Below are 25,290 nucleotides of genomic sequence, written 5' to 3' on the forward strand. Positions count from 1 at the left end.
GTTTAAAAACTAAATATATGGTTTTAAGTCTGTATCAAGGTAAATTCATGGAGGCTAAGTCCATTAATGGCTATCAGCCAGGATGGGTAAGGAATGCTGTCCCTAGCCTCTGTTTGTCAGAGGGTGGAGATGGATGGCAGGAGAGAGATCACTAGATCATTACCTGTTAAGTTCACTCCCTCTGGGAAACCTGGCATTGGCCACTGTCGTGAGACAGGATACTGAGCTGGATGGACCTTTGGTCTGACCCAGTATGGCCATTCTTATGTTCATAAGGAAAAATAGGTATTCCTCCAAACAGGAGGTCAGATATGGATCCCTCAGTCAGAATGTAAAACAAGCGTTGTAAGCTAACACTACGGATGCACCTCCTCAGACCTGATGCCAGTGGAGGGATTCTGCTCTTCTTCCACATCTGGTTCAAAATCTGTACCTCACATCCCAGGCTCTATACCTTCCCCTCTGCCCTGGTTTCCCACCACAAGCCCTTTGTGCTCTATACTCTGCTAGCTCCAATCTTACTGAACCCTGCCATCTTCTCCAGCTCACATCCCTGCATCTTTCTAAAGTCTGCTTCCTATGCTTGGACTAGCAGGCCAGTCACACGGCAGGCTCTCATCGGCTTCACTTTTTGCTATGGAAATTGAGAAAACCTTTTTCGGAGGGCAGCCAAAGCACAATGCCTGGGTGCTCAACCTCCCTGCCAGCACCAGGAGCTGAACAGCCCCAGTGCTCTGCCTCCCCCCAAAAGTCCAGGAAGCTGGAGAGACATAGGACTTGCCATTACAGGCTCCCTGCCCCTGAGCCAGGAGCCTAGGACGAGCTCCCAGGGTCTGCAGCTCGGGGCAGCCCCATCATGTGTATTGCACTTCCCATAGATGCAGACCTTGGGAGCCCCCACAACTGAGAGGTGGAATTGACATTTTTGTCAGCTTCCTGTCTGCTCTTAGCCACTATGAAACTGACAAGAACATCAATTTCATTCAGCAGCTCTCCAGCCAGGGAAGAAGACTTCCTTTCATGAACACCTCAGTGTTTCTGAAATGAAGCTGGGGGGGAATTCTAGTTCATGGGAAATTTCACTAAAGTTTGGATTCACTCTCATTCACAGCAAAACCAACTTTTGAAAATGTTACATTTCCTGCATACCAGAAATCCTGCATTTTGGCTAACTCCACTTATAACCTTTATTTGTACTTTGTCTATTGGAATTAAAACTGCTCAGAACAGGATCTTGTCTTCCTACACACCTATAAAATGCCCACAATGCCAACACTAAAAAGAGGACCCCTCAAAGCTGGGGCTTATATGACAGCCGAGACTGTACTTCCAGCAGGAGTTGCCCAGATGTTCCCATGCCATATTCTACACAAAAAGCAAATCACCTTTATAGTTTGACTCGTTGACAAGAAAACGTCTGAGCTGGTGTCTCAGATATAGGCCTTGTCTACACTAGAAAATTTCCTATCCATTTTTCAGCAGCATAAAAGCTGGTGTAGACTGGATGCATGCATTACCACCAATATATCCTCTAACGCCCTCAAAGCTGTGGTAAAATGCCCGTCTGGCCGAACCTGGAGTTCACACCATTGCTGAAAAACAAATCAACTAGTGTAGACGCAGCTATACTTCCTCCCATCACACCCCACTACAGGAAGCACCGTTTAAAGAAAAATATTCCTACTAGACACAGAAATTTAAGCCATTTCTTCCTGCACAACTGCTGTAAGATCCAGCCCTTCCTCTGTGTTAGAACAGATCAAATGCTCAGCAAGACCCTCATTGTCCCGCACATCAACCGCTGCAGCCCCCTCCTCCTCCTCTCTGGACTTGACAAATGTCACCCAGGCCCACCTACATGCATTCAAAATGCTGCTGCAAAGATCATCACCACAGCCACATTGTCCCACTCTTCGCATCCCTTCACTGGCTCCCCCTTCTCCAGTGCATCAAGCACGAAGTAGTGGTCTTTACTTTTCAGGACCCACACAGGCTATCCCAGCCCAAGCTGCTACCACTCACAGGCTATCAAGAGGACAACTCCCACCCCCTGATCGGGCAATGAAGTCAGTCTTGATTGTCTATTTGTCAAATTTCCCATGAGTACCTTTTGCTCTTTCTCCCACGCTGCCCTTTCTGTATGGAAGGAGCATCCATTAACATCTATAAACCCGTTTCTTTGTCCTCTTTCAAATCCCTCCTTAAAACTGTCCTCTGCCATGATGCCTACAACACCCTAAACAGCTGGTGTGCTGTGACTACTGCCGATCACCCTGATCTTAATCTTCTTACTGTGTGCTCCTTCCCTCCCCGCTTTGTTTGTTGTATTCACACCATTGTCTCTTGCCTTCTTGTAAAGACATTGGAAAGGGACCATCTTTGTGTTCTATCTTTACAACGTCTAGCATAAAGGGGCCCTGATCCCTGACTGCCATAGGCACTATGGCAATACAGCCAACACACTATTCACAGTAGTGATCTTGTGAATAATCCAAGAAAGGAGCAACCAGCGATTAGAGGAAAACAGACTGGGGGGGTGGGGAACCTGGATTTGTGCTGGAAACGGCCCACTTTGATTATGATACACATTGTAAGGAGAGTGATCACTTTAGATCAGCTATTACCAGCAGGAGGGTGGGGTGGGGGGAGAGAAAACCTTTTGTAGTGATAAACACCCATTTTTTCATGGTCTGTGTGTATAAAAACATCTTCTGTATTTTCCACAGTATGCATCCGATGAAGTGAGCTGTCGCTCACGAAAGCTTATGCTCAAATAAATTGGTTAGTCTCTAAGGTGCCACAAGTCCTCCTTTTCTTTTTTCGAATACAGACTAACACAGCTGTTACTCTGAGACTACATACTGTAAAACTAATATTTTATGCTAACCGAGTTTTAAGGAACCAGCCAGGGCCACATTAGAAGAAGCCACTGAGACGCTCTGGCACAGCTCCCTCCACCAGCAACACCAGCACATGTCTGGGACAGGTCACTTTTTTCCAAATACAGTATTACAAATACTGCTGAATTACAGCGCTCATATTAAAACACTTCCATCCATGGGACATTTGCTATACAATACTGCATAGGAAAAATCAATTGTTTTACAAGCTCCATGTAACTTGGGGGGAATCTATCTATCATACTTTAAGTTTCTGTCCGTACACCTATCAGGTGAATGACAGATATAAGAATAGCCATACTGGATCAGACCAAAGGTCCATCTAGCCCACTATCCTGTCTTCCAACTGTGGTCAATGCCAGGTACCCCAGAGAGAATGAACGGAACAGGGAATCATCAAGTGATCCATCCCCTGTCACTCATTCCCAGCTTCTGGCAAACAGAGGCTAGGGACACCAGCCCTGCCCATCTTGGCTAATAGTCATTGATGGACCTATTCTCCATCAATTTATCTAGTTCTTTTTTGAACCCTGTTATAGTCTTGGTCTTCACAACATCCTCTGGCAAAGAGTTCCACAGGTTGACTGTACATTATGTGAAGAAATACTTCCTTTTGTTTGTTTTAAACCTGATGCCTATTAATTTCATTTGGTGACCCCAGTTCTTGTATTATGAGGAGTAAATAACACCTCCTTATTTACTTTCTCCACATCAGTCATGATTTTATAGACCTTTATTATATCCCCCGAGTCATCTCTTTTCCAAGCTGAAAAGCCCCAGTCTCATAAATCTCTCCTCATACGGAAGCCGTTCCATATCCCTAATCATTTTTGTTGCCCTTTTCTGAACCTTCTCCAATTCCAGTATATCTTTTTTGAGATGGGGCACCACATCTGCACACACTATTCAAGGTGTGAGCGTACCGTGGATTTATATAGAGGCAATATGATATTTTCTGTCTTATTATCTGTCCCTTTCTTAATGATGCCAACATTCTGTTTGCTTTTTTGATGGCTGCTGCACACTGAGTGGATGTTTTCAGAGAACTACCCACAATGACTCCAAAATCTTTCTTGAGTGGTAACAGCTAATTTAGACTCATCATTTTATATGTAGAGTTGGGATGATGTTTTCCAATGTGCATTACTTTGCATTTATCAACACTGAATTTCATCTGCCATTTTGTGGCCCAGGCACCCAGGTTTGTGAGATCCCTTTGTAGCTCTTCGCAGTCTGCCTGGGACTTAACTACCTTGAGTAGTTTTGTACCATCTGCAGATTTTGCCATCTCACTGTTTACTCCAGTTTCCAGGTCATTTATGAATATGCTGAATAGGACTGGGCCCAGCACAGACCCTGGGGCAGGGTTCTCCACCTTTTTCTTGCTGAGGCCTCCCTCAACATGCTATAAAAACACCAGGGCCCAGTGGGCGGGGCAGGGAGCAAGGGGCTCCGGGCCGGGGTGGAGGGGGGCATGAGTTCCCTTTACAAAAACCATGTTGACTTGTCCCCAACAAATTATGTTAATCTATGTGTCTGACAATTTTGTTCTTTACTACAGTTTCAGCCAGTTTGCCCGGTACTGAAGTCAGGCTTACTGGCCTGTAATTGCCGGGGTCTCCTCTGGAGCCCTTTTTAAAGATTGGCATCACATTAGCTCTCCTCCAGTCATCTGGTACAGAAGCTGATTTAAATGATCGGTTACAGGCTACAGTTAGTAGTTCTGCAGTTTCACATCTCAGTTCCTTCAGAACTCTTGGGTGAATCCCGTCTGGTCCTGGGGACGTATTACTGTTTAGTTTATCAATTTGTTCCAAAAGCTCCTCTAATGACACCTCAATCTGGGACAGTTCCTCAGATTTGTCACTTAATATCCTCAAATAACAACATCTGCCAACGGCAGTGGTCCACCCGCAGGAATCCAACTGGGGTGAACCCTGGCCTCCGGCAGCAACCCAACAGGACGGTACACTCCCGGGACCCACATGGGGTGAACCCTCACACTCATGCAGTCCCAGGGGAGAATACACCCGCGGGGACCCTACTGTGATGGAGCTCCCGGGAATGGAGCTCTGCGTCCTGGCATGTCCAGCGCACAGCGTAATCGCCGCAGTGAGGGCGGGTCGCTCCGGCTCAGGCCGTGCTGGGTACCCACAGCCTGTGACGGGCGCAGACCCAGAGGGATGAGAGTTGTATCCAGGAGCCTCCCCCAACTGTGCATGACAAGAGTCCCCAACCGACGGGGCAGAGCCCCCAGACCCCTCCCGGCCAATCCCCCCCCACCGACGGGGCAGAGCCCCCAGACCCCTCCCCCAAGACACCCCCCCCCAGACGGGGCAGAGCCCCCAGACCCCTCCCGGCCAACCCCCCCCACCTTCGGGGCAGAGCCCTCAGACCCCTCCCGGCCAATCCCCCCCCACCGACGGGGCAGAGCCCCCAGACCCCTCCCCCAAGACACACCCCCCCCAGACGGGGCAGAGCCCCCAGACCCCTCCCCCAAGACACCCCCCAGACGGGGCAGAGCCCCCAGACCCCTCCCGGCCGACCGCCCCCAGACGGGGCAGAGCCCCAGACCCCTCCCGGCCAACCCCCCCTTCCACCGACGGGGCAGAGCCCCCAGACCCCTCCCCCAAGACACCCCCCCCAGACGGGGCAGAGCCCCCAGACCCCTCCCGGCCAACCCCCCCTTCCACCGACGGGGCAGAGCCCCCAGACCCCTCCCCCAAGACACACCCCCCCAGACGGGGCAGAGCCCCCAGACCCCTCCCGGCCAATCCCCCCCCACCGACGGGGCAGAGCCCCAGACCCCTCCCGGCCAACCCCCCCTTCCACCGACGGGGCAGAGCCCCCAGACCCCTCCCCCAAGACACCCCCCCCAGACGGGGCAGAGCCCCCAGACCCCTCCCCCAAGACACCCCCCCCCAGACGGGGCAGAGCCCCCAGACCCCTCCCGGCCAATCCCCCCCACAGACGGGGCAGAGCCCCAGACCCCTCCCCCAAGGCACCCCCCCCAGACGGGGCAGAGCCCCCAGACCCCTCCCGGCCAATCCCCCCCACAGACGGGGCAGAGCCCCCAGACCCCTCCCCCAAGACACCCCCCCCAGACGGGGCAGAGCCCCCAGACCCCTCCCCCAAGACACCCCCCCCCAGACGGGGCAGAGCCCCAGACCCCTCCCGGCCGACCCCCCCTTCCACCGACGGGGCAGAGCCCCCAGACCCCTCCCGGCCAACCCCCCCCCCAGACGGGGCAGAGCCCCCAGACCCCTCCCCCCAAGGCACCCCCCCCCAGACGGGGCAGAGCCCCCAGACCCCTACCCCAAGACACCCCCCCCGCGGGGCCCCCCAGTAGCAGACACCGCCTCCCCCCGAGCTGCAGGGCCCCGGCTCAGGGCGGCCCTGGGGGGCGGGGCCCCCGCGGCGCCATGGCGACGGGGGTCGAGCGGGCGGGGGCGGGGCCGAGGGGCCGAGGAGACGCCGGGACCCCCCTGCACTTACCTGAGGGCGAGCGGCTCACAGCCCGCCACGCGCAGGCGCGACCTGCCTCACCACCCCACTGCGCGTGCGCTCTGCGGAGCCCGTCAGTCCCGCCTCCTCCCGCGTCCCGCCAGGTCCTAGCGCTCGTCCTTCTTGGGGCGGGGGTTGGCTGCCCCGCACCATTGCAACAGCTGCTCGGGGGCCGTCCTAGATACCCCAGGGGCCGCCCCTGCTGCTGTCAGGCCGGGCGAGCACGGAGTCCTGGCTCCCAGCCCCCTGCTCTAACCATTAGACTCCCCTCCCCTCCCCGAGCCGGGGAGAAAACCCAGGAGTCCTGGCTCCCAGCCCCCTGCTCTAACCATTAGACTCCCCTCCCCTCCCCGAGCCGGGGAGAGAACCCAGGAGTCCTGGCTCCCAGCCCCCTGCTCTAACCATTAGACTCCCCTCCCCTCCCCGAGCCGGGGAGAAAACCCAGGAGTCCTGGCTCCCAGCCCCCTGCTCTAACCATTAGACTCCCCTCCCCTCCCCGAGCCGGGGAGAGAACCCAGGAGTCCTGGCTCCCAGCCCCCTGCTCTAACCATTAGACTCCCCTCCCCTCCCCGAGCCGGGGAGAAAACCCAGGAGTCCTGGCTCCCAGCCCCCTGCTCTAACCATTAGACTCCCCTCCCCTCCCCGAGCCGGGGAGAGAACCCAGGAGTCCTGGCGCCCAGCCCCCTGCTCTAACCATTAGACTCCCCTCCCCTCCCCGAGCCGGGGAGAAAACCCAGGAGTCCTGGCTCCCAGCCCCCTGCTCTAACCATTAGACTCCCCTCCCCTCCCCGAGCCAGGGAGAGAACCCAGGACTCCTGGCTCCCAGCCCCCTGCTCTAACCATTAGACTCCCCTCCCCTCCCCGAGCCGGGGAGAGAACCCAGGAGTCCTGGCGCCCAGCCCCCTGCTCTAACCATTAGACTCCCCTCCCCTCCCCGAGCCGGGGAGAAAACCCAGGAGTCCTGGCTCCCAGCCCCCTGCTCTAACCATTAGACTCCCCTCCCCGAGCCGGGGAGAGAACCCAGGAGTCCTGGCTCCCAGCCCCCTGCTCTAACCATTAGACTCCCCTCCCCTCCCCGAGCCGGGGAGAAAACCCAGGACTCCTGGCTCCCAGCCCCCTGCTCTAACCATTAGACTCCCCTCCCCTCCCCGAGCCGGGGAGAAAACCCAGGAGTCCTGGCTCCCAGCCCCCTGCTCTAACCATTAGACTCCCCTCCCCTCCCCGAGCCAGGGAGAAAACCCAGGGGTCCTGGCTCCCAGCCCCCTGCTCTAACCATTAGACTCCCCTCCCCTCCCTGACCCGGGGAGAAAACCCAGGACTCCTGGCTCCCAGCCCCCTGCTCTAACCATTAGACTCCCCTCCCCTCCCCGAGCCGGGGAGAAAACCCAGGACTCCTGGCTCCCAGCCCCCTGCTCTAACCATTAGACTCCCCTCCCCGAGCCAGGGAGAAAACCCAGGAGTCCTGGCTCCCAGCCCCCTGCTCTAACCATTAGACTCCCCTCCCCTCCCCTCCCAGAGCCAGGGAGAGAACCCAGGAGTCCTGGCTCCCAGCCCCCTGCTCTAACCATTAGACTCCCCTCCCCTCCCCAAGCCGGGGAGAAAACCCAGGACTCCTGGCTCCCAGCCCCCTGCTCTAACCATTAGACTCCCCTCCCCGAGCCAGGGAGAAAACCCAGGAGTCCTGGCTCCCAGCCCCCTGCTCTAACCATTAGACTCCCCTCCCCTCCCAGAGCCAGGGAGAGAACCCAGGAGTCCTGGCTCCCAGCCCCCTGCTCTAACCATTAGACTCCCCTCCCCTCCCTGACCCGGGGAGAAAACCCAGGACTCCTGGCTCCCAGCCCCCTGCTCTAACCATTAGACTCCCCTCCCCGACCCGGGGAGAAAACCCAGGACTCCTGGCTCCCAGCCCCCTGCTCTAACCATTAGACTCCCCTCCCCTCCCCGAGCCAGGGAGAAAACCCAGGAGTCCTGGCTCCCAGCCCCCTGCTCTAACCATTAGACTCCCCTCCCCTCCCTGACCCGGGGAGAAAACCCAGGAGTCCTGGCTCCCAGCCCCCTGCTCTAACCATTAGACTCCCCTCCCCTCCCCGAGCCGGGGAGAAAACCCAGGAGTCCTGGCTCCCAGCCCCCTGCTCTAACCACTAAACCCCACTCCCCTCCAAGAGACAGAGCCCAGGATTCAAAAAGAACAGGAGGACTTGTGGCACCTTAGAGACTAACAAATTTATTTGAGCAGAAGCTTTCGTGAGCTACAGCTCACTTCATCGGATGCATTCAGTGGAAAATACAGTGGGGAGATTTATATACACAGAGAACATGAAACAATGGGTGTTACCAGACACACTGTAACCAGAGTGATCACTTAAGGGGAGCTGTTACCAGCAGGAGAGTAGGGGTGGAGGGAACCTTTTGTAGTGATAATCAAGGTGAGCCATTTCCAGCAGTTGACAAGAACATCTGAGGAACAGTCGGGGTGGCGGGGAATAAACCTGGGGAAATAGTTTTACTTTGTGTAATGACCCATCCACTCCCAGTTGAAACAGCAGACTGGACTTCTACATAGAGTGCTTCCGCCGACATGCACGGGCTGAAATCATGGAAAAGCAGCATCCCTTGCCCCATAACCTCAGCCGTGCGGAACGCAATGCCATCCACAGCCTCAGAAACAACTCTGACCTCATAATCAAAAAGGCTGACAAAGGAGGTGCTGTTGTCATCATGAAAAGGTAGGAATATGAACAAGAGGCTGCTCAGCAGCTCTCCAACACCATTTTCTACAAGCCATTACCCTCTGATCCCACTGAGGGTTACCAAAAGAAACTACAGCATTTCCTCAAGAAACTCCCTGAAAAAGCACAAGAACAAATCTGCACAGACACACCCCTGGAACCCCGACCTGGGATATTCTATCTGCTACCCAAGATCCATAAACCTGGAAATCCTGGGCGCCCCATCATCTCAGGCATTGGCACCCTGACAGCAGGATTGTCTGGCTATGTAGACTCCCTCCTCAGGCCCTACGCTACCAGCACTCCCAGCTACCTTCGAGACACCACTGACTTCCTGAGGAAACTACAATCCATCGGTGATCTTCCTGATAACACCATCCTGGCCACTATGGATGTAGAAGCCCTCTACACCAACATTCCACACAAAGATGGACTACAAGCCATCAAGAACACTATCCCCAATAATGTCACAGCTAACCTGGTGGCTGAACTTTGTGACTTTGTCCTCACCCATAACTACTCCACATTTGGAGACAATGTATACCTTCAGATCAGCGGCACTGCTATGGGTTCCCGCATGGCCCCACAATATGCCAACATTTTTATGGCTGACTTAAAACAACGCTTCCTCAGCTCTCATCCCTTAATGTCCTTACTCTACTTGCGCTACATTGATGATATCTTCATCATCTGGACCCATGGAAAAGAAGCCCTTGAGGAATTCCACCATGATTTCAACAATTTCCATCCCACCATCAACCTCAGCCTGGACCAGTCCACACAAGAGATCCACTTCCTGGACACTATGGTGCTAATAAGCGATGGTCACATAAACACCACCCTATACCAGAAACCTACTGACTGCTATTCCTACCTACATGCCTCCAGACCACACCACACGATCCATTGTCTACAGCCAAGCTCTTTGATAGAACCGCATTTGCTCCAACCCCTCAGACAGAGACAAACACCTACAAGATCTCTATCAAGCATTCTTACAACTACAATACCCACCTGCTGAAGTGAAGAAACAGATTGACAGAGCCAGAAGAGTACCCAGAAGTCACCTACTACAGGACAGGCCCAACAAAGAAAATAACAGAATGCCACTTCAGCCCCCAACTAAAACCTCTCCAACGCATCATCAAAGATCTACAACCTATCCTGAAGGACGACCCATCGCTCTCACAGATCTTGGGAGATAGGCCAGTCCTCGCTTACAGACAGCCCCCCAACCTGAAACAAATACTCACCAGCAACCACACACCACACAACAGAACCGCTAACCCAGGAACCCATCCTTGCAACAAAGCCCTTTGCAAACTGTGTCCACATATCTATTTAGGGGACACCATCGTAGGGCCTAATCACATCAGCCACACTATCAGAGGCTCGTTCACCTGCGCATCTACCAATGTGATATATGCCATCATGTGCCAGCAATGCCCCTCTGCCATGTACATTGGCCAAACTGGACAGTCTCTACGTAAAAGAATAAATGGACACAAATCAGATGTCAAGAATTATAACATTCAAAAACCAGTCAGAGAACACTTCAATCTCTTTGCTCACTTGATTACAGACCTAAAAGTTGCAATTCGTCAACAAAAAACTTCAGAAACACACTCCAATGAGAGACTGATAAATTGGAATTAATTTGCAAACTGGATACAATTAACTTAGGCTTGAATAGAGACTGGGAGTAGATGGGTCATTACACAAAGTAAAACTATTTCCCCAGGTTTATTCCCCCCCTACCCCGACTGTTCCTCAGACGTTCTTGTCAACTGCTGGAAATGGCTCACCTTGATTATCACTACAGAAGGTTTCCCCCACCCCTACTACTCTCCTGCTGGTAATAGCTCACCTTAAGTGATCACTCTGGTTACAGTGTGTCTGGTGAACACCCATTGTTTCATGCTCTCTGTGTATATAAATCTCCCCACTGTATTTTTCACTCATGCTCAAATAAATTGGTTAGTCTCTAAGGTGCCACAAGTCCTCCTGTTCTTTTTGCGGATAGAGACTAACACGGCTGCTACTCTGAAGCCCAGGACTCCTGACTCAATGCAGACCCTGTAGCAGGATCAGGGGTATAGTCAGAATTTCTGTCATTTCTCAAGCCAGTGCACAGTCTGTCAGCGCGTCTACTGCAACACGGTGCAAGACTCAGCACTGATCCACAAACCTTCACACAGGCAGCCGTCCCTGCCCTGCAGCCAGGCTAGTGTGTAGCAACCAGCCATGCAGTTCACAGGAGTTAATGATGCAGTAATAAGAGAGCATCCCATCCCCCGTCTCTCTCCCCACCCCCATAAGCTATACTGGGCACTAACAATCGTTAACAAAAAATCAACAGCCTGAGGCAGAAACCTGAAGGCAATGGGAGAAAGAAGCCCTGCTGGGGACAGTTTTGGCCCAGAGGCCGAAGGTGAGGTCAGAAAGGTCTGGGTCACCACCACTTCCTTCACTGCTCAGAGGATGAAACTCCAGAATTCCTTCTTCCCACTCAATAGCAGGTTTACAGGAACTCTCTCCCTCCCTCCTAGCAGACTGGCGGCCCGCCAGCACCCTTCCCTCCTCTGAGATCACAGCTGATTCATTCCTTGAATGACACAGGGTGGGTTGTGTTGAAATGCCAGGCCAGTCTCCTCTTTCCCTGAGAACTCCTGGGGGCAGGAGAGTACATGCCAAAGCAACGCAGCCATTTCGTGACCATCCCAAATTTTGCAAGCCAGGGGTGTCAGAAAAGGAACCTGGGATTTCCCTACACCCCCCCATGGGGGTGTTTACTCCCCCTGAATTTCCCCAACCCCACTCCCCCCAGTTTTGTGAACTAGTTACACACAGTGTTGCCAGTTTAGTGATTGTTTGGAAATGTGAATTGAAATTGAAACATTAATACACACTTTAAAAGCATACACAGTGTATGATAAAATACGTGTATCTGAAAAGGTATCATAGATTTGAAAAGTAGGAACATAGACTAGCTTCCTTCTACAGCTGTTTGTGACAATGTCAGTGCATTCATTTCGGTGATGTGGGCCAACCTAATAATTTCAAATGATGATTTGTAAGCAAAGTCTAAACGAGCTCTCCCTGACAGCCAGTGATGAGCTGGGGGCTGGGGGGAAAGGCTTCAGGACCAGACTGTATTTACATTCACACCTCATCTACCCAGGTATCCAGCAAATAGAGCTGTGTTGCCCAAGTGATAGATTTTGGCTGGGGCTGGGTTACAAATCACTTGAATGGGGGGGGCGGGGGTTGGGGGGGGTAAAGAAATGTTAGGTTTCAGAGTAACAGCCGTGTTAGTCTGTATTCGCAAAAAGAAAAGGAGTACTTGTGGCACCTTAGAGACTAACCAATTTATTAGAGCATGAGCTTTCGTGAGCTACAGCTCACTTCATCAGATGCATATCGTGGAAACTGCAGCAGACTTTATATATACACAGAGAGTATGAACCAATACCTCCTCCCACCCCACTGTCCTGCTGGTAATAGCTTCTCTAAAGTGATCATCAGGTGGGCCATTTCCAGCACAAATCCAGGTTTTCTCACCCTCCACCCCCCCACACAAATTCACTCTCCTGCTGGTGATAGCCCATCCAAAGTGACAACTCTTTACACAATGTGCATGACAATCAAGTTGGGCTATTTCTTGCACAAATCCAGGTTTTCTCACATCCCCCCCACCCCCATACACACACAGACTCACTCTCCTGCTGGTAATAGCTCATCCAAACTGACCACTCTTCAAGTTTAAATCCAAGTTAAACCAGAACATCTGGGGGGGGGGGGTAGGAAAAAACAAGAGGAAACAGGCTACCTTGCATAATGACTTAGCCACTCCCAGTCTCTATTTAAGCCTAAATTAATAGTATCCAATTTGCAAATGAATTCCAATTCAGCAGTTTCTCGCTGGAGTCTGGATTTGAAGTTTTTTTGTTTTAAGATAGCGACCTTCATGTCTGTGATTGCGTGACCAGAGAGATTGAAGTGTTCTCCGACTGGTTTATGAATGTTATAATTCTTGACATCTGATTTGTGTCCATTTATTCTTTTACGTAGAGACTGTCCAGTTTGACCAATGTACATGGCAGAGGGGCGTTGCTGGCACATGATGGCATATATCACATTGGTGGATGTGCAGGTATACGAGCCTCTGATAGTGTGGCTGATGTGATTAGGCCCTGTGATGGTGTCCCCTGAATAGATATGTGGGCACAATTGGCAACGGGCTTTGTTGCAAGGATAAGTTCCTGGGTTAGTGGTTCTGTTGTGTGGTATGTGGTTGTTGGTGAGTATTTGCTTCAGGTTGCGGGGCTGTCTGTAGGCAAGGACTGGCCTGTCTCCCAAGATTTGTGAGAGTGTTGGGTCATCCTTTAGGATAGGTTGTAGATCCTTAATAATGCGTTGGAGGGGTTTTAGTTGGGGGCTGAAGGTGACGGCTAGTGGCGTTCTGTTATTTTCTTTGTTAGGCCTGTCCTGTAGTAGGTAACTTCTGGGAACTCTTCTGGCTCTATCAATCTGTTTCTTTACTTCTGCAGGTGGGTATTGTAGTTGTAAGAAAGCTTGACAGAGATCTTGTAGGTGTTTGTCTCTGTCTGAGGGGTTGGAGCAAATGCAGTTGTATCGCAGAGCTTGGCTGTAGACGATGGATCGTGTGGTGTGGTCAGGGTGAAAGCTGGAGGCATGCAGGTAGGAATAGCAGTCAGTAGGTTTCCGGTATAGGGTGGTGTTTATGTGACCATTGTTTATTAGCACTGTAGTGTCCAGGAAGTGGATCTCTTGTGTGGACTGGACCAGGCTGAGGTTGGTGGTGGGATGGATGCCCCTCTGCCATGTACATTGGTCAAACTGGACAGTCTCTACGTAAAAGAATAAATGGACACAAATCAGATGTCAAGAATTATAACATTCATAAACCAGTCGGAGAACACTTCAATCTCTCTGGTCACGCAATCACAGACATGAAGGTCGCTATCTTAAAACAAAAAAACTTCAAATCCACACTCCAGTGAGAAACTGCTGAATTGGAATTCATTTGCAAATTGGATACTATTAATTTAGGCTTAAATAGAGACTGGGAGTGGCTAAGTCATTATGCAAGGTAGCCTGTTTCCTCTTGTTTTTTCCTACCCCCCCGCCCCCCAGATGTTCTGGTTTAACTTGGATTTAAACTTGAAGAGTGGTCAGTTTGGATGAGCTATTACCAGCAGGAGAGTGAGTTTGTGTGTGTATGGGGGTGGGGGGGATGTGAGAAAACCTGGATTTGTGCAGGAAATAGCCCAACTTGATTGTCATGCACATTGTGTAAAGAGTTGTCACTTTGGATGGGCTATCACCAGCAGGAGAGTGAATTTGTGTGGGGGGGTGGAGGGTGAGAAAACCTGGATTTGTGCTGGAAATGGCCCACCTGATGATCACTTTAGATAAGCTATTACCAGCAGGACAGTGGGGTGGGAGGAGGTATTGGTTCATATTCTCTGTGTATATATAAAGTCTGCTGCAGTTTCCACGGTACGCATCCGATGAAGTGAGCTGTAGCTCACGAAAGCTTATGCGCAAATAAATTTGTTAGTCTCTAAGGTGCCACAAGTACTCCTTTTCTTTTTTTAAAGAAATGTTGTTATTCTTATTGTAGGAGTAAAGGGCAGTAGAACCGTACTTAGCCTTGATGGTCTGCCCGAGTCCCAAGTACTGTTTGACAGGCCCCTCTCCACTGTTTAAGGACAGAGCTGAGTAGGCTCCATAGCGAGTCTTTTGTTCTGCTCAGTGACCACTACAGCTGAAATCACTGAGAATCAGGTCTCAGGGCTCAGACCGGCTGGGGGACCGTGTTTCTGTGGCAGAGACGGCCCAGTCTGCACCAGCAGCGAGGTTCCCCACTGAGAGCTCGGCTGAAATCACTGACAGCCGGTGGAACCTCAAGAGACCCACTGGCTGAGGTCACAGTGGAGGTGGCAGCCGAAGGTGACGGCGCAGGGCCATGGGGGACAGAGCGGTGGAGTGAACGGGGGCACAACGAACAACAGAGGCCAGAGCGAACCGTGAGCAGCTGGAGGAACGAGCAAGGCGCCTTCTTGCCCCCCACCTGGGAGGTGAACTCAGGCGAAAGCACCTCTGAACTCTGAGTCCCCACTGACCAAGGACAACACCGGTGAGTGTTCATGAGGCTGGTAAGAATGCTGGAGACACAACACATGCGAACAAACATGGCCGTGGCATCCTACTTGCTGTTTAGGCAAGAGATGCCACACGCCGGCAAACTGGAGGCCAATGTTAAGTGCATTGACACGTGTTCATCCTGAAGCTGAACACTGGTTCCGAACAAGACCAGCAAATGCTCACTGCCTTTCTGCAAGAAACTCAGCTGCCTGGCTAGACGCATGCGCTGCAACAGTGAAAGGCTCAACAGTAGAAAAAGTGAAGACCTCTCTGACCACGTTCAAAAATTTGCTTACATGGCTGATGAATGCACCAGTGCAAATGGGCATCAAATATTAAGTCATTGTGTACGTTATCTTGATGTCAGCAGTAGGCCAGTAGATGCATTTCTAGATGTTCAAGTTATAGAGGACAGATTGGCTGCAGCTGTGACAACCCACATCTTAGAAGAGTTAAATGCTCGTCAGTGGGCCCCCAAAGAGATGGCTGCTTGTGCATTTGATGGAGCTGCAAACTTCTCTGGAAGACAGGGTGGAGCACAAGCTTTGCTCAGAGAAAAGCGTAACCCTAGTCTCTCCTATACACACTGCAGAGGCCACCTACTCCAACTAGTGCTAGTACGAGCTGCGGACTCTTCAAAAGACATTTAAAAAGCTATAAATTTAATGTCTTCATTATATTCTTTTTTCAGCAAGAGTCCAAAAAGACTGAATATCTTGGACAATATAGAAGATACACTGGGACTGAAGTTCAAATTAGTCTAACCTGGGAAAACCCTCTGGCTTTCTCATGAGCGATCCTTAGCTGTTGTCTTAAAATTACTCCAGCCATTATTACTGGCTTTGGAAAGTATCTACCAAGATGGGATGGATCTAAATAGTGAGGCTGGTGGATTACTTCTGCTACTAAATTTACAGAAGACTATCACCATTCTCTCTCTTGTAAGTCTACTGTTGAAACCACTTCAGTCATTAAACAATGTCATCGGCATCTGCTACAACCGAAGTAGATCTTTGTCCAGCAATAGAAGCTACACTTGGATCAACCAGAGAGCTATCCATTGAAAAAGTACTGGAAGAAGCAAAGACTTCAGTCCAGAAGTTGACTAATGAAGGTATTTATACAGAATCGTTAAGTGAAGAGGACAAGAAGTGTTTGTTAAGACAACCGAAAAAGTACACAGACTTGATTCTTAAAAATCGACAACAGCAACTTCTAGATTCTACTCAGCCTCTATGTAGCTTTTACAGATCCCTGTCCTATAAAACACCGACAGCTGAGTGGAGTGCGGCAGTACCAGCCCTGGGGCTGCCATGTGCTCAGGACAGAACAGAGAATTAGAACACACAGTGGAATATCATATGACGAATGAATGGAGATTTGACTTCAACTTCTTTTTTATCATCATGAGAGGCTCGACCCGATCTTTGTGCTATGTTTCCTGGGCTGAAAGAAGTAGGAATTCATTTCTTGCTACTCCCAGTCACAACAGCTACAGTCGAGCGTTCTTTTTCATCATGGAATAGAATGCTGTGTTCGGAGAGAAGAGGCCTTCTGCCTGATCATGGGAATGAACTAATGAGCATATCCGTTGAAGGAATGGAAGTACTGGACACAGGAGAAGCCACCAAAGATGAACACATTGCGTTCAAGAAGCTCATTAACAGAGTTGTGCAAAATTATAACAAGAAACCAAGAAGGATGTAGATGTCATGCTTCATAGAAGGCTTGAGTAGTCAACTTTAATTTGTGTGATGATTTTAAAATCTAATAAAATGGTCATGAAATATTTTTCAGTTTTTCAGTTTTTACTATGGTGCCATACAGCCCAGCTTCACCCTCGGGGTCTCACCCCTCATCGGCCCTGACACCCCCCCCCACTTGTAAATTTGAACACACACCCCTAATTTCAATTCCTGGGAAAAACACTGAAAGGAACTCAAGAAGTGCTACAAATTCTTCCTCTTTAAAACAAAATTGCAACCTTCAGAGGCTGCATGCCCCAGCGTATCCTCCTTCTTGGTCCAAACTTAGGAATTGCTGGCCTGGATCAGACCCAGGGTCCATCTAGTCCAGTATCCTGTTTCTGGTAATGGTGACCAGCACCAGATTCTTAGAGAAAGGTGCAGGAACCCCCAGAATCGGCAGATGGGGGATAATTTGCACACTGTGAAGGTCTCATCCCTCCCAATGCCTCTTCATTAGAGATGGTTTAAATCAGAGGTGGGCAAACTACAGCCCACGGGACCATCCTGCCCGGCCCCTCAGCTCCTGGCCGAGGAGGCTAGCCCCCTGCCCCTCCCCCACTGTTCCCCCTCTCCCGCAGCTACATCGCCACGTGGGCAGTGCTCTGGCCCGCTGCTCCTACTGGGCAGCATGGGGAGCGTGGCTGGCTCTGGCCGGGTGGCGTGGCTGCGAGCTCCTGCTGCTCTGAGCAGCATGGTAAGGGGGCAGGGAGGAGGGGGGTTAGGTAAGGGAGCGGGGGGGTCCCGGGGGGCAGTCAGGGAGCGGTTGGATGGGGTGGAGGTTCTGGGGGGGCGGTCAGGGGAACAGGGAGGGTTGGGAGTGGGAGTCTTGGGGGGCCTGTCAGGGGGTGGGGGTGTGGATAGGGGGTGGGGGAGCAGTCAGGGGACAGGGAGCGGGGGGGTGGATAAGGGGGTGGGATCCTGGGGGGCAGTTAGGGGCAGGGGGTCCTGGGAGGGGGCGGTCAGGGGACGAGGAGCAGAGGATGGGTGGATGGGGGAGGGAGTCCAGGGGAGCTGTCAGGGGTCGGGGGTGTGGAGGGGGTTGGATAGGGGACAGGGGGTCCCAGTTCAGGGGACAAGAAGCAGGGGGGGCTGGACGGGTCAGGAGTTCTGAAAAGGTCAGTCAGGGGGCGGGAAGTGGGAGGTGGTGGATAGGGGGCGGGGGCCAGGCTGTTTGGGGAGCACAGCCTTCCCTACCTGGCCCTCTGTACAGTTGCGCAACCCCGATGTGGCCCTTGGGCCAAAAAGTTTGCCCACCCCTGGCTTAAATCCTAAAGCACGAGGGTTTGCGTCTCCTCTAAAACTTTCATAGCATCAACTATCAACTGGACATTTCCACATCAACGGTCAACCCCACATCAAATCTGAATAAGTTCTTGACCTCAAAGACATACTGTGGCGGTGAGTTCCACAGGTTAAGCATGTGTTGTGTGAAGAAGTATTTCCTTTTATCGGTTCGAATCTGCCACCTTTCAGCATAACCGAACATCCCCCGGCTCCCCCGTTCGGAGACAGGGACAAGAGACGTGGCCCAGCGGTTATTTTATACACTTGTATGGGGTCCCCTTTTGTTGCTCTCCCCCTAAGGCAAAGGATTCTTTCCCACCCTTTCAGTCTCTCTTCCTGAGAGAGTGTTTTTCAGGCCCCAATCCTTCCCATCAGCCAGGGGAGGGGCCGGGCCGGGGCCCCTCTCTGTCCTGCTCCACCCTGTACGCGTGGGGTGCAGCCCTGGGGCCCGCGGCCACCCGCCCCTGGGGCGCCCCCTTGACTCTCCCGGCCGCTGAGCTCCTCCAAACTCGCGACACAAGTGGCGGGGCCCGCCCGGGGCGGGAAGAGGCAGGTGGCGGGCCCACGGCACCGGGCCGCCCCCGAGCGGCCCCCGGGGGGCGGCTCGGCCGGGGTCCGGGTCGAGCCTCGCCGGGCAGGGACGGAAGTACAAGGGCCGGGGCTGGGGACGCGGGGCGGGGAGGGAGACGCGGCTCCGCCCGGAAGCCGAGGGCCTCGTGATCGCAGCGGGGCGCGCAGCTGAGCGCGGCCGGGCCCCGGCGCTGGGCGATCGGCCCGGCTCCGAGCGGGCGCCCGGGAGCACAGGGCCGGGGCGCGGCGCAGAGACGCGCGGAGCAGGCCGCCGGGGCGCACGCAGGCCGGGCAGGCGCAGCCAGCGGGGGGGGCGCGGGGCTTGGGGAGCCCCTGGGGAGCCAGGGGGGGTGTCTGGGGAGCCCCCGGGGGGGTCAGGGCGAGCCGGGGCGGGGGGTGTCTGGGGAGCCCCCGGGGGGGTCAGGGCGAGCCGGGGCGGGGGGTGTCTGGGGAGCCCCCGGGGGAGCCAGGGCGAGCCGGGGGGAGTGTCTGGGGAGCCCCCGGGGGAGCCAGGGCGAGCCGCGGGGGGTGTCTGGGGAGCCCCCGGGGGGGTCAGGGCGAGCCGGGGGGGGTGTCGGGAGCCCCCGGGGGAGCCAGGGCGAGCCGGGGGGGGGTGTCTGGGGAGCCCCCGGGGGGGTCAGGGCGAGCCGGGGGGGGTGTCTGGGGAGCCCCCGGGGGAGCTAGGGCGAGCCAGGGGGTGTGTCTGGGGAGCCCCCGGGGGAGCTAGGGCGAGCCGGGGGGGGTGTCTGGGGAACCCCCAGGGGAGCTAGGGCGAGCAGGGGCAGGGGGTGTCTGGGGAACCCCCGGGGGAGCTAGGGTGAGCCGGGGGGGGTGTCTGGGGAGCCCCCAGGGGAGTCAGGGCGAGCCGGGGGGGGGTGTCTGGGGAGCCCCCGGGGGGGTCAGGGCGAGCCGGGGGCGGGTGTCTGGGGAGCCTCAGGCAGTGGTGACAGCTCAGCAGCCAGGGCCCTCTCTGCCCCGCCTCATGCTGGCGGGGGCTGCGCCAGGCGCCCCGAGATGAAGCGAGCCGGGGCGCTGCGGCAGGTCTCCGACTTGAGCGACTTTGTCAGCGGCCGGCGCCTGCGGGAGCTGCTGAGCCAGCATGGGCCGGGCCTGGCGACCCCCCACGTCCAGACCAGCCCAGATGGGCAACACCTTCTGCTGCTCCTGCGTGGTCGGCCGGCGCTCCAGCCGCAGGTGATCGCCTTCCAGCGCCTGGGCACCGGGGCGGGGGGCCTGGAGAGGAGCTGGCAGCCGCCCCAGCCCCCCATCACGGAACTGCTCTTCCTGCAGAGCCCCGCAGCGCGGACCTCCTGGGTGCTGGCCGTCGTCTGGGAGCAGGGCAGGACCGAGGTGTGGGGGTTCGTGACAGCGCTGGGCTGGCAGCTGCAGCAGACCCTGGAGTTGTGCCACGGGGCCCGGGCTCGGATTGTTTCCATCTGCAGCCAGGGAGGCAGTCTGGTCTGGTGCGAGGAGAGGCCCCCCTCGGACGCTCATCTGGACCCAGGCAGGGGGGCCTTCGGGTACTGCATCTGCACCAGGGCTCTGGAGCTGGGGGAGCAGGGGGCGCACCTGGGCGCCATGAGGATAGTGGTGCACAACAGCCCCCAGTACCGAGTCCTGGCCTCACCCCAGCATGTCTTCCTGGTGCCCACCAGTGCCACCTTTGCCAGCGTCTCCACGTTCCTGCTCATCTGGTGCCCTCGGGAGGCTAAAGTCACCATTGTGGCCCCGTCTGGCGGGATCGTCCACAGCAAAATCCTGCACTCCAGTGACTTCAAGAAGCTCGTGTTTGGGTCCGTGGGTCTCCTGTTGTCCATAGCGCCTCTGGACATTCATACCTGTGCCCTGTCCAGCTGCGGGGGGCTCCTGCTGCTCAGCACACGAGGCACGGTGCGTCTGGTTCAGCCAGACGGGACCTGGAGACAGGTCTATGATCTGGGGGGCAGCTGCCTGGCCCAAGGAGACCCCGTGCAGCTGAAGGCCTTTGGCAGCACCCTGGCCTGCGTGCTGGCGGGGGTCTTGTATCTCATTGACCTGACCAGTGGGAGGCTGATTGAGAAAAGACTCCTGAGCACCAAAGAGGTGCATTTCCTGGAGTCCCCGAGAGGGGCGGAGGAGATCCAGCTCCTCACCCCGGCCGGCATCTATCACTTCAGCTTCTCCAGCCCGGAGGAGGGCGGCAGGCCCGAGCCCGCCCTGGTGGAGATGGTCTTCGAGGAAGCCTGCAAGTACTACCAGAGGCGGAGCCTCAGCAGCTCCCAGCTGACGGTGGAGAAGCTGAAGAAGGGGGACATGTTCCAGGCACCCATTGCGCTCTCCTCCATCCTGCAGCACAGCCTCCCCGATAAGGAGAGGGCAGCCAGGGCCCTCCCGGAGACGTACGCCAAGCTGCTGAGCACGATGAGCATGGATCTCCAGAGCTATCTGAGCCTGGAGCTGCTCAAGTCCTGCGTCGTGGGCGCTTCGGAGAGCGAAGTCGACAGGTGCTGCGAGGAGCTGGTGGGGCAGGAGGTCAGCCGCCTCCTGCACTTGGACTTGGACAGGGAGAACCTGGCCTATCTGAACGCTGTCTTCAGCTCCTTCCCCAGGGCCTCCTGGAAAGCCATCCGGGGCAGCCTGCAGCTGCAGCAGAATGGAGACGGGCTCCTGGTGGCCAGGGCCACCCCAGACGTCTGGAAGAAGGTCTTGGGGGGGCCAGTCCCTAACTGGTCCCAGCAGGAGGAGCGGGGCGTCAATGGGGCGGTCCCGCTCTTCGAGCTCATCTGCGGCTCCCTGCACAGGTTCAAACCCAAGTGGCTGCCCAGCTTTGTGGAGCTGACCCAGCAGTACCTTGGCACCTCCTGGACATACAGCACCAAGGAGGGCCCCGAGGGCGGGGTGCCCCTCTACAGGAGAGCGCTGGCCGTTCTCGACCGGACGCGCCCCCGCACGGCCACCGACCGCGAGATGGAGATCGAGCTGCTGCTGTGCAGTGCGCGGCCCAAAGCCGTCCTGCAAGCCGTGCAGCTGCTCGTCCGCCTCCGCAGGTGGCAGCGGGTGGTGGAGGCGGCCGAGAAATTTTCCAAGCTCAGCCCGCTGCTCACCAAGGAGATCTTCTCCACCCTCCTGGCGCAGTTCGCCCAGCACCGGGACCTGGACCCGTACCTGGCCACCCTGTGGGAGCTGTGCCCCGCAGACTTGACCGTCTCGGACGTTCTCAGCATCGTCCTGCAGCACCTCCCCCGCTCGGAGGGCGACCCGGCTCCCTTCTCCGCCGGGGGCACCCCGCTGACCCTGGCCTTGCTGAAGCCGCTGTTGCACAAGGTGGCGCAGCATCAGTGCACTCAGGACGATCTTTATGCTGACATCTTGCAGGGCCTTCCGTTCCCGCCGCCCGCCCCGCCGAGACAGCACAGGGCTGGCCCCAAGGCCGCCCCAGAAACACCGCCGCAGACGGGAGCGTGCAGGACTCCTTGCCCGGGCTGTGACCCGAGCGATGCTGTATGAACAGCCGTGTGGACGGAATGGGAGTGACAACCTAGCGAGCGTGGGTAGGGGATGCCCCCTGCAACAGCTGGGGTGGGGCAGCAGACGCCTGCTTCCCCCCATTTCCAGAGGCAGAGACCAACTCTAGTTAAACCTTCCTGCCTCAAACAGACTCCCAAGACGTTGCACCGTTCATGAGTCCGTGGGGTGAGGGGGGCGGCCCAGGCAAGACCTGGGGGAGGATCACTGGGGTGTCTGTGGGGTTTTTACAGCTGAAGCAGTTTCCCCAGAGAAGGAGTGTGAGAGAGAGGGAGAGCTCTGACTGCATGCGAGAGCCCCCCTCCTGGCCTACAGCACCCCTTTGAGTTAAACGCTGGCTTCCTGCCCTCTACCCATGGAGCGTGGGGGATAAAGTACAAGGTCTTAACCCAAATTCCCATTTCACTTCATTTGTTTTTGAAAGTCCCCTGCTGTAACTTGCCCACGGCCAGGCTGTTTAGGAGCAGGCATGCCCCTTGGCAGCACGGGATCACTGGTGAATGAACCCGCTCACGTGGGCACTGCTGGCCTGGACCCAGTCTCTAAAACCTCCCCACTGCGGCTGTTTCTGCTCCTGAGCTCCTGGCTGGCTGGTCCCCAGGACCGCTGCCTGGGCCTCAGGCCGGAGGTGCCCTTGCCAGCGGCAGCCCCGTCCGTTCATGGCCTTGCTAGTGTCTCTCCCCCCCGGGGGATCAGCTCATCAGCTGCCCCGAGTGGTGAACAGCCGATTTCCTAATGAAACCACGGAGCGGCCGCAAGCTCAGGCCTGGGGCCGGCAGCTGTGCCTGGCTGCCCCTTGCCTGCGGCGAGGCCCCGCCTGCCCTAGCAGCGCCTCCTGGCGGCTGTAAGTGCAGGAGGCAAACTTAGACCCGGCCTCTCCTTTCCTGTTCCTGGCCCTGGGCTCTAACCTTCTCTCCGCCTTCCAAGAAACGCGGGGTGCTGTGTCAGCCTTGGCTGGCCCTTCCCCGGCCTTCCCCCCCGGCTGAGTCAGGGCCACCGGGGACCCGCTCGCCCCCTCTCCTGCCCAGGTTCCGTCTCTCCTGGGGGGATGCCAGACGCTGGTCGGCTCCCTGTGTGAATGCAGCCACCTCGGGGCAGGGCTTGCTTGGCTGGGATTGGAACGGGAGACCCGGCCGCGCTCACAGCCCCTGCCTGGTTTGCTCCTCCCAAGGGGGTTTTGTTTTTTAAATGGGCGAGGGAACATTTTAAAGAAACCTAAACTGCCCGTGAAGGGTCCTGGGGCAGCGCTGGGTTTCAGGGCGGCTGAGCGCGGCCGTGCATCTATTTCAATGGGAAGAGGGGGCCAGGCTGTCCGGGTGCTGAGCCCCCGCGGCTCCCACGAACTCTGGCTGGAGTTGGCTGTGCTCTCAGCCCTGCTGACTGTCTGCAGGGGGGAGGCTGCATGGGCTGGGAGCACACGCAAGGGTTTGTGTGGGTCAGCGTGAGTTGGGAGCTGCCGGCCAGCTGGTTTCTGGAGGAGGGAGGCATAGGGAACTGGTCGGATCTAACGCCTCCAGCCCAGATCCCCACGGGTGGCGCTGTCCGCGCTCTGGGCCCCACAGGCAATCGCTGGCCGCTCGTCAGGCGCTAGCCCTTGGCCCGGGAGGAACTTTTCCGAGGGCTCCATGTGTCACACCAGCAGGCACGAGGAGAGCTCTGGCTGGTGCTTCAGCCACTGTCTCTCCCATCCCCAGGGCCCAGCTGCAGTGGTCAGGGCAGGCAGGGCGCCCGGGGGGCAGAGCAGAGTGTGTGCTGCATCAGCCGCTCCCTCTCCTGCCTCGCTCACCCCACTGCCCTCCCATGCCTTCCTCTGGGCACAGGGCCCCACTCCTGGGGGGGAGCCCCTCCCTTCCAGCAAGGCCTTGCTAATTAGCAGGGCAGGGAGGAGAGCCCCCAGAGCTCCTGCCACCCAACAGCCAGAAATGGTGGTGACTCGACAAAGGCTCTGAGCCTCCTCCCCCTTCCACTGGGGCGTGGGGGTCGCTGCAGCCAGCCCAGCCCCAGAGGGAGGCGGGAGGTCACGCTGGTGGGATGCAATCAGCTGGGCTCCCTTGAGTTGCCGGGTCTAAGGGGCAGCCCCCGCAGGCAGTCAGCTGTGCTCAGGCATTGGGCATAGGTCCGGGGGAGGGGAGGTGTCTTCTGGAGTGACTGCCCGTCCCCTCTGTGCCTGGGTCTAGAGCAGCCCCCTAAGCTGTGAAGCTGCCTGGTCCCTGTTCCCATCTGCGTCAAAGATCAGGAGTGGGAGGTGGGTGCTTTGGGGATTGTCTACACCAGAGCCCTTCACCTTGACTTACCTGATCCCATGGGTGAGCTACCCTGGCTGGCCTGGCGCCAGGTTAACTCGAGGGCTCAAGCCTTAGTGTAGCCAGCTCTCGGGGGCTGAGGCAGTGCAGTGACTGGCAGCTGGGTGACTTCCAAAACAGAGAGGAGCTGTACCTGCCTAGCCCCTTCTGCCCCAATTACTGTGTCTTACACCCCAGTCTCTCTGAAGCATGAAGGGGCTTTGCTACCTTGGGCAGCTGCTGGGCCTGCGAATGCAGCTGCTCCTTAAAACAGCAGCTTCACTTGTCCAAGGGGTGGGGGGTCGGGGAAGGGGCTGCTCCTGGGACCAGCTCAGCTCCCTGCCTACCCAGCTGCAGGTACCTTGGTGGCCAGCAGGCCCTGTGCCAGCTTGCCCTCCCTCCGCTAGTTTTCCAGTGAGTGTCATTAACCAGCTGGCGTAGAACATCTCACACCGGCAAGAGAAAAGAGTTTGAGGCCGAGTTGGGCGGCTCTTTGTTTGCACAAGGAAGGAGTCTTTAGGCCGTAGTTGGCTTTGCATGCCACTGTCCAGTTGCTCTTGTCCTATATGCAATATTAAAAGGTGTTTAACGAGTGACA

The 25,290-nt window shown here is 55.8% G+C and overlaps 2 protein-coding genes across 2 annotated transcripts in view; one reads left to right on the forward strand and one right to left on the reverse strand.

Moving 5' to 3' along the window:
- ARMH3 (armadillo like helical domain containing 3) overlaps window positions 1–6,460 on the reverse strand; it is a 160,713-nt gene extending 154,253 nt beyond the window's left edge. The window contains exon 1 of the mRNA XM_073354796.1: window positions 6,396–6,460. The gene's annotated coding sequence lies outside the window, so the exon portion shown is untranslated. The remainder of the gene's footprint in view (window positions 1–6,395) is intronic.
- A 13,353-nt stretch (window positions 6,461–19,813) lies between these two features.
- HPS6 (HPS6 biogenesis of lysosomal organelles complex 2 subunit 3) lies at window positions 19,814–25,290 on the forward strand. Its single transcript, XM_073354583.1, has one exon. It carries the CDS (start codon window positions 19,921–19,923, stop codon window positions 22,390–22,392), a length of 2,472 nt encoding a protein of 823 aa, XP_073210684.1. The 5' UTR covers window positions 19,814–19,920; the 3' UTR covers window positions 22,393–25,290.

Source organism: Lepidochelys kempii, chromosome 7 (genome assembly GCF_965140265.1).
Source record: "Lepidochelys kempii isolate rLepKem1 chromosome 7, rLepKem1.hap2, whole genome shotgun sequence".
NCBI lineage: Eukaryota > Metazoa > Chordata > Testudines > Cheloniidae > Lepidochelys > Lepidochelys kempii.

What these genes read in the sequence shown, in the direction of transcription:
- HPS6 (XM_073354583.1), top strand. Translation starts at nt 19,921, where the DNA reads ATGAAGCGAGCCGGGGCGCTGCGGCAGGTCTCCGACTTGAGCGACTTT.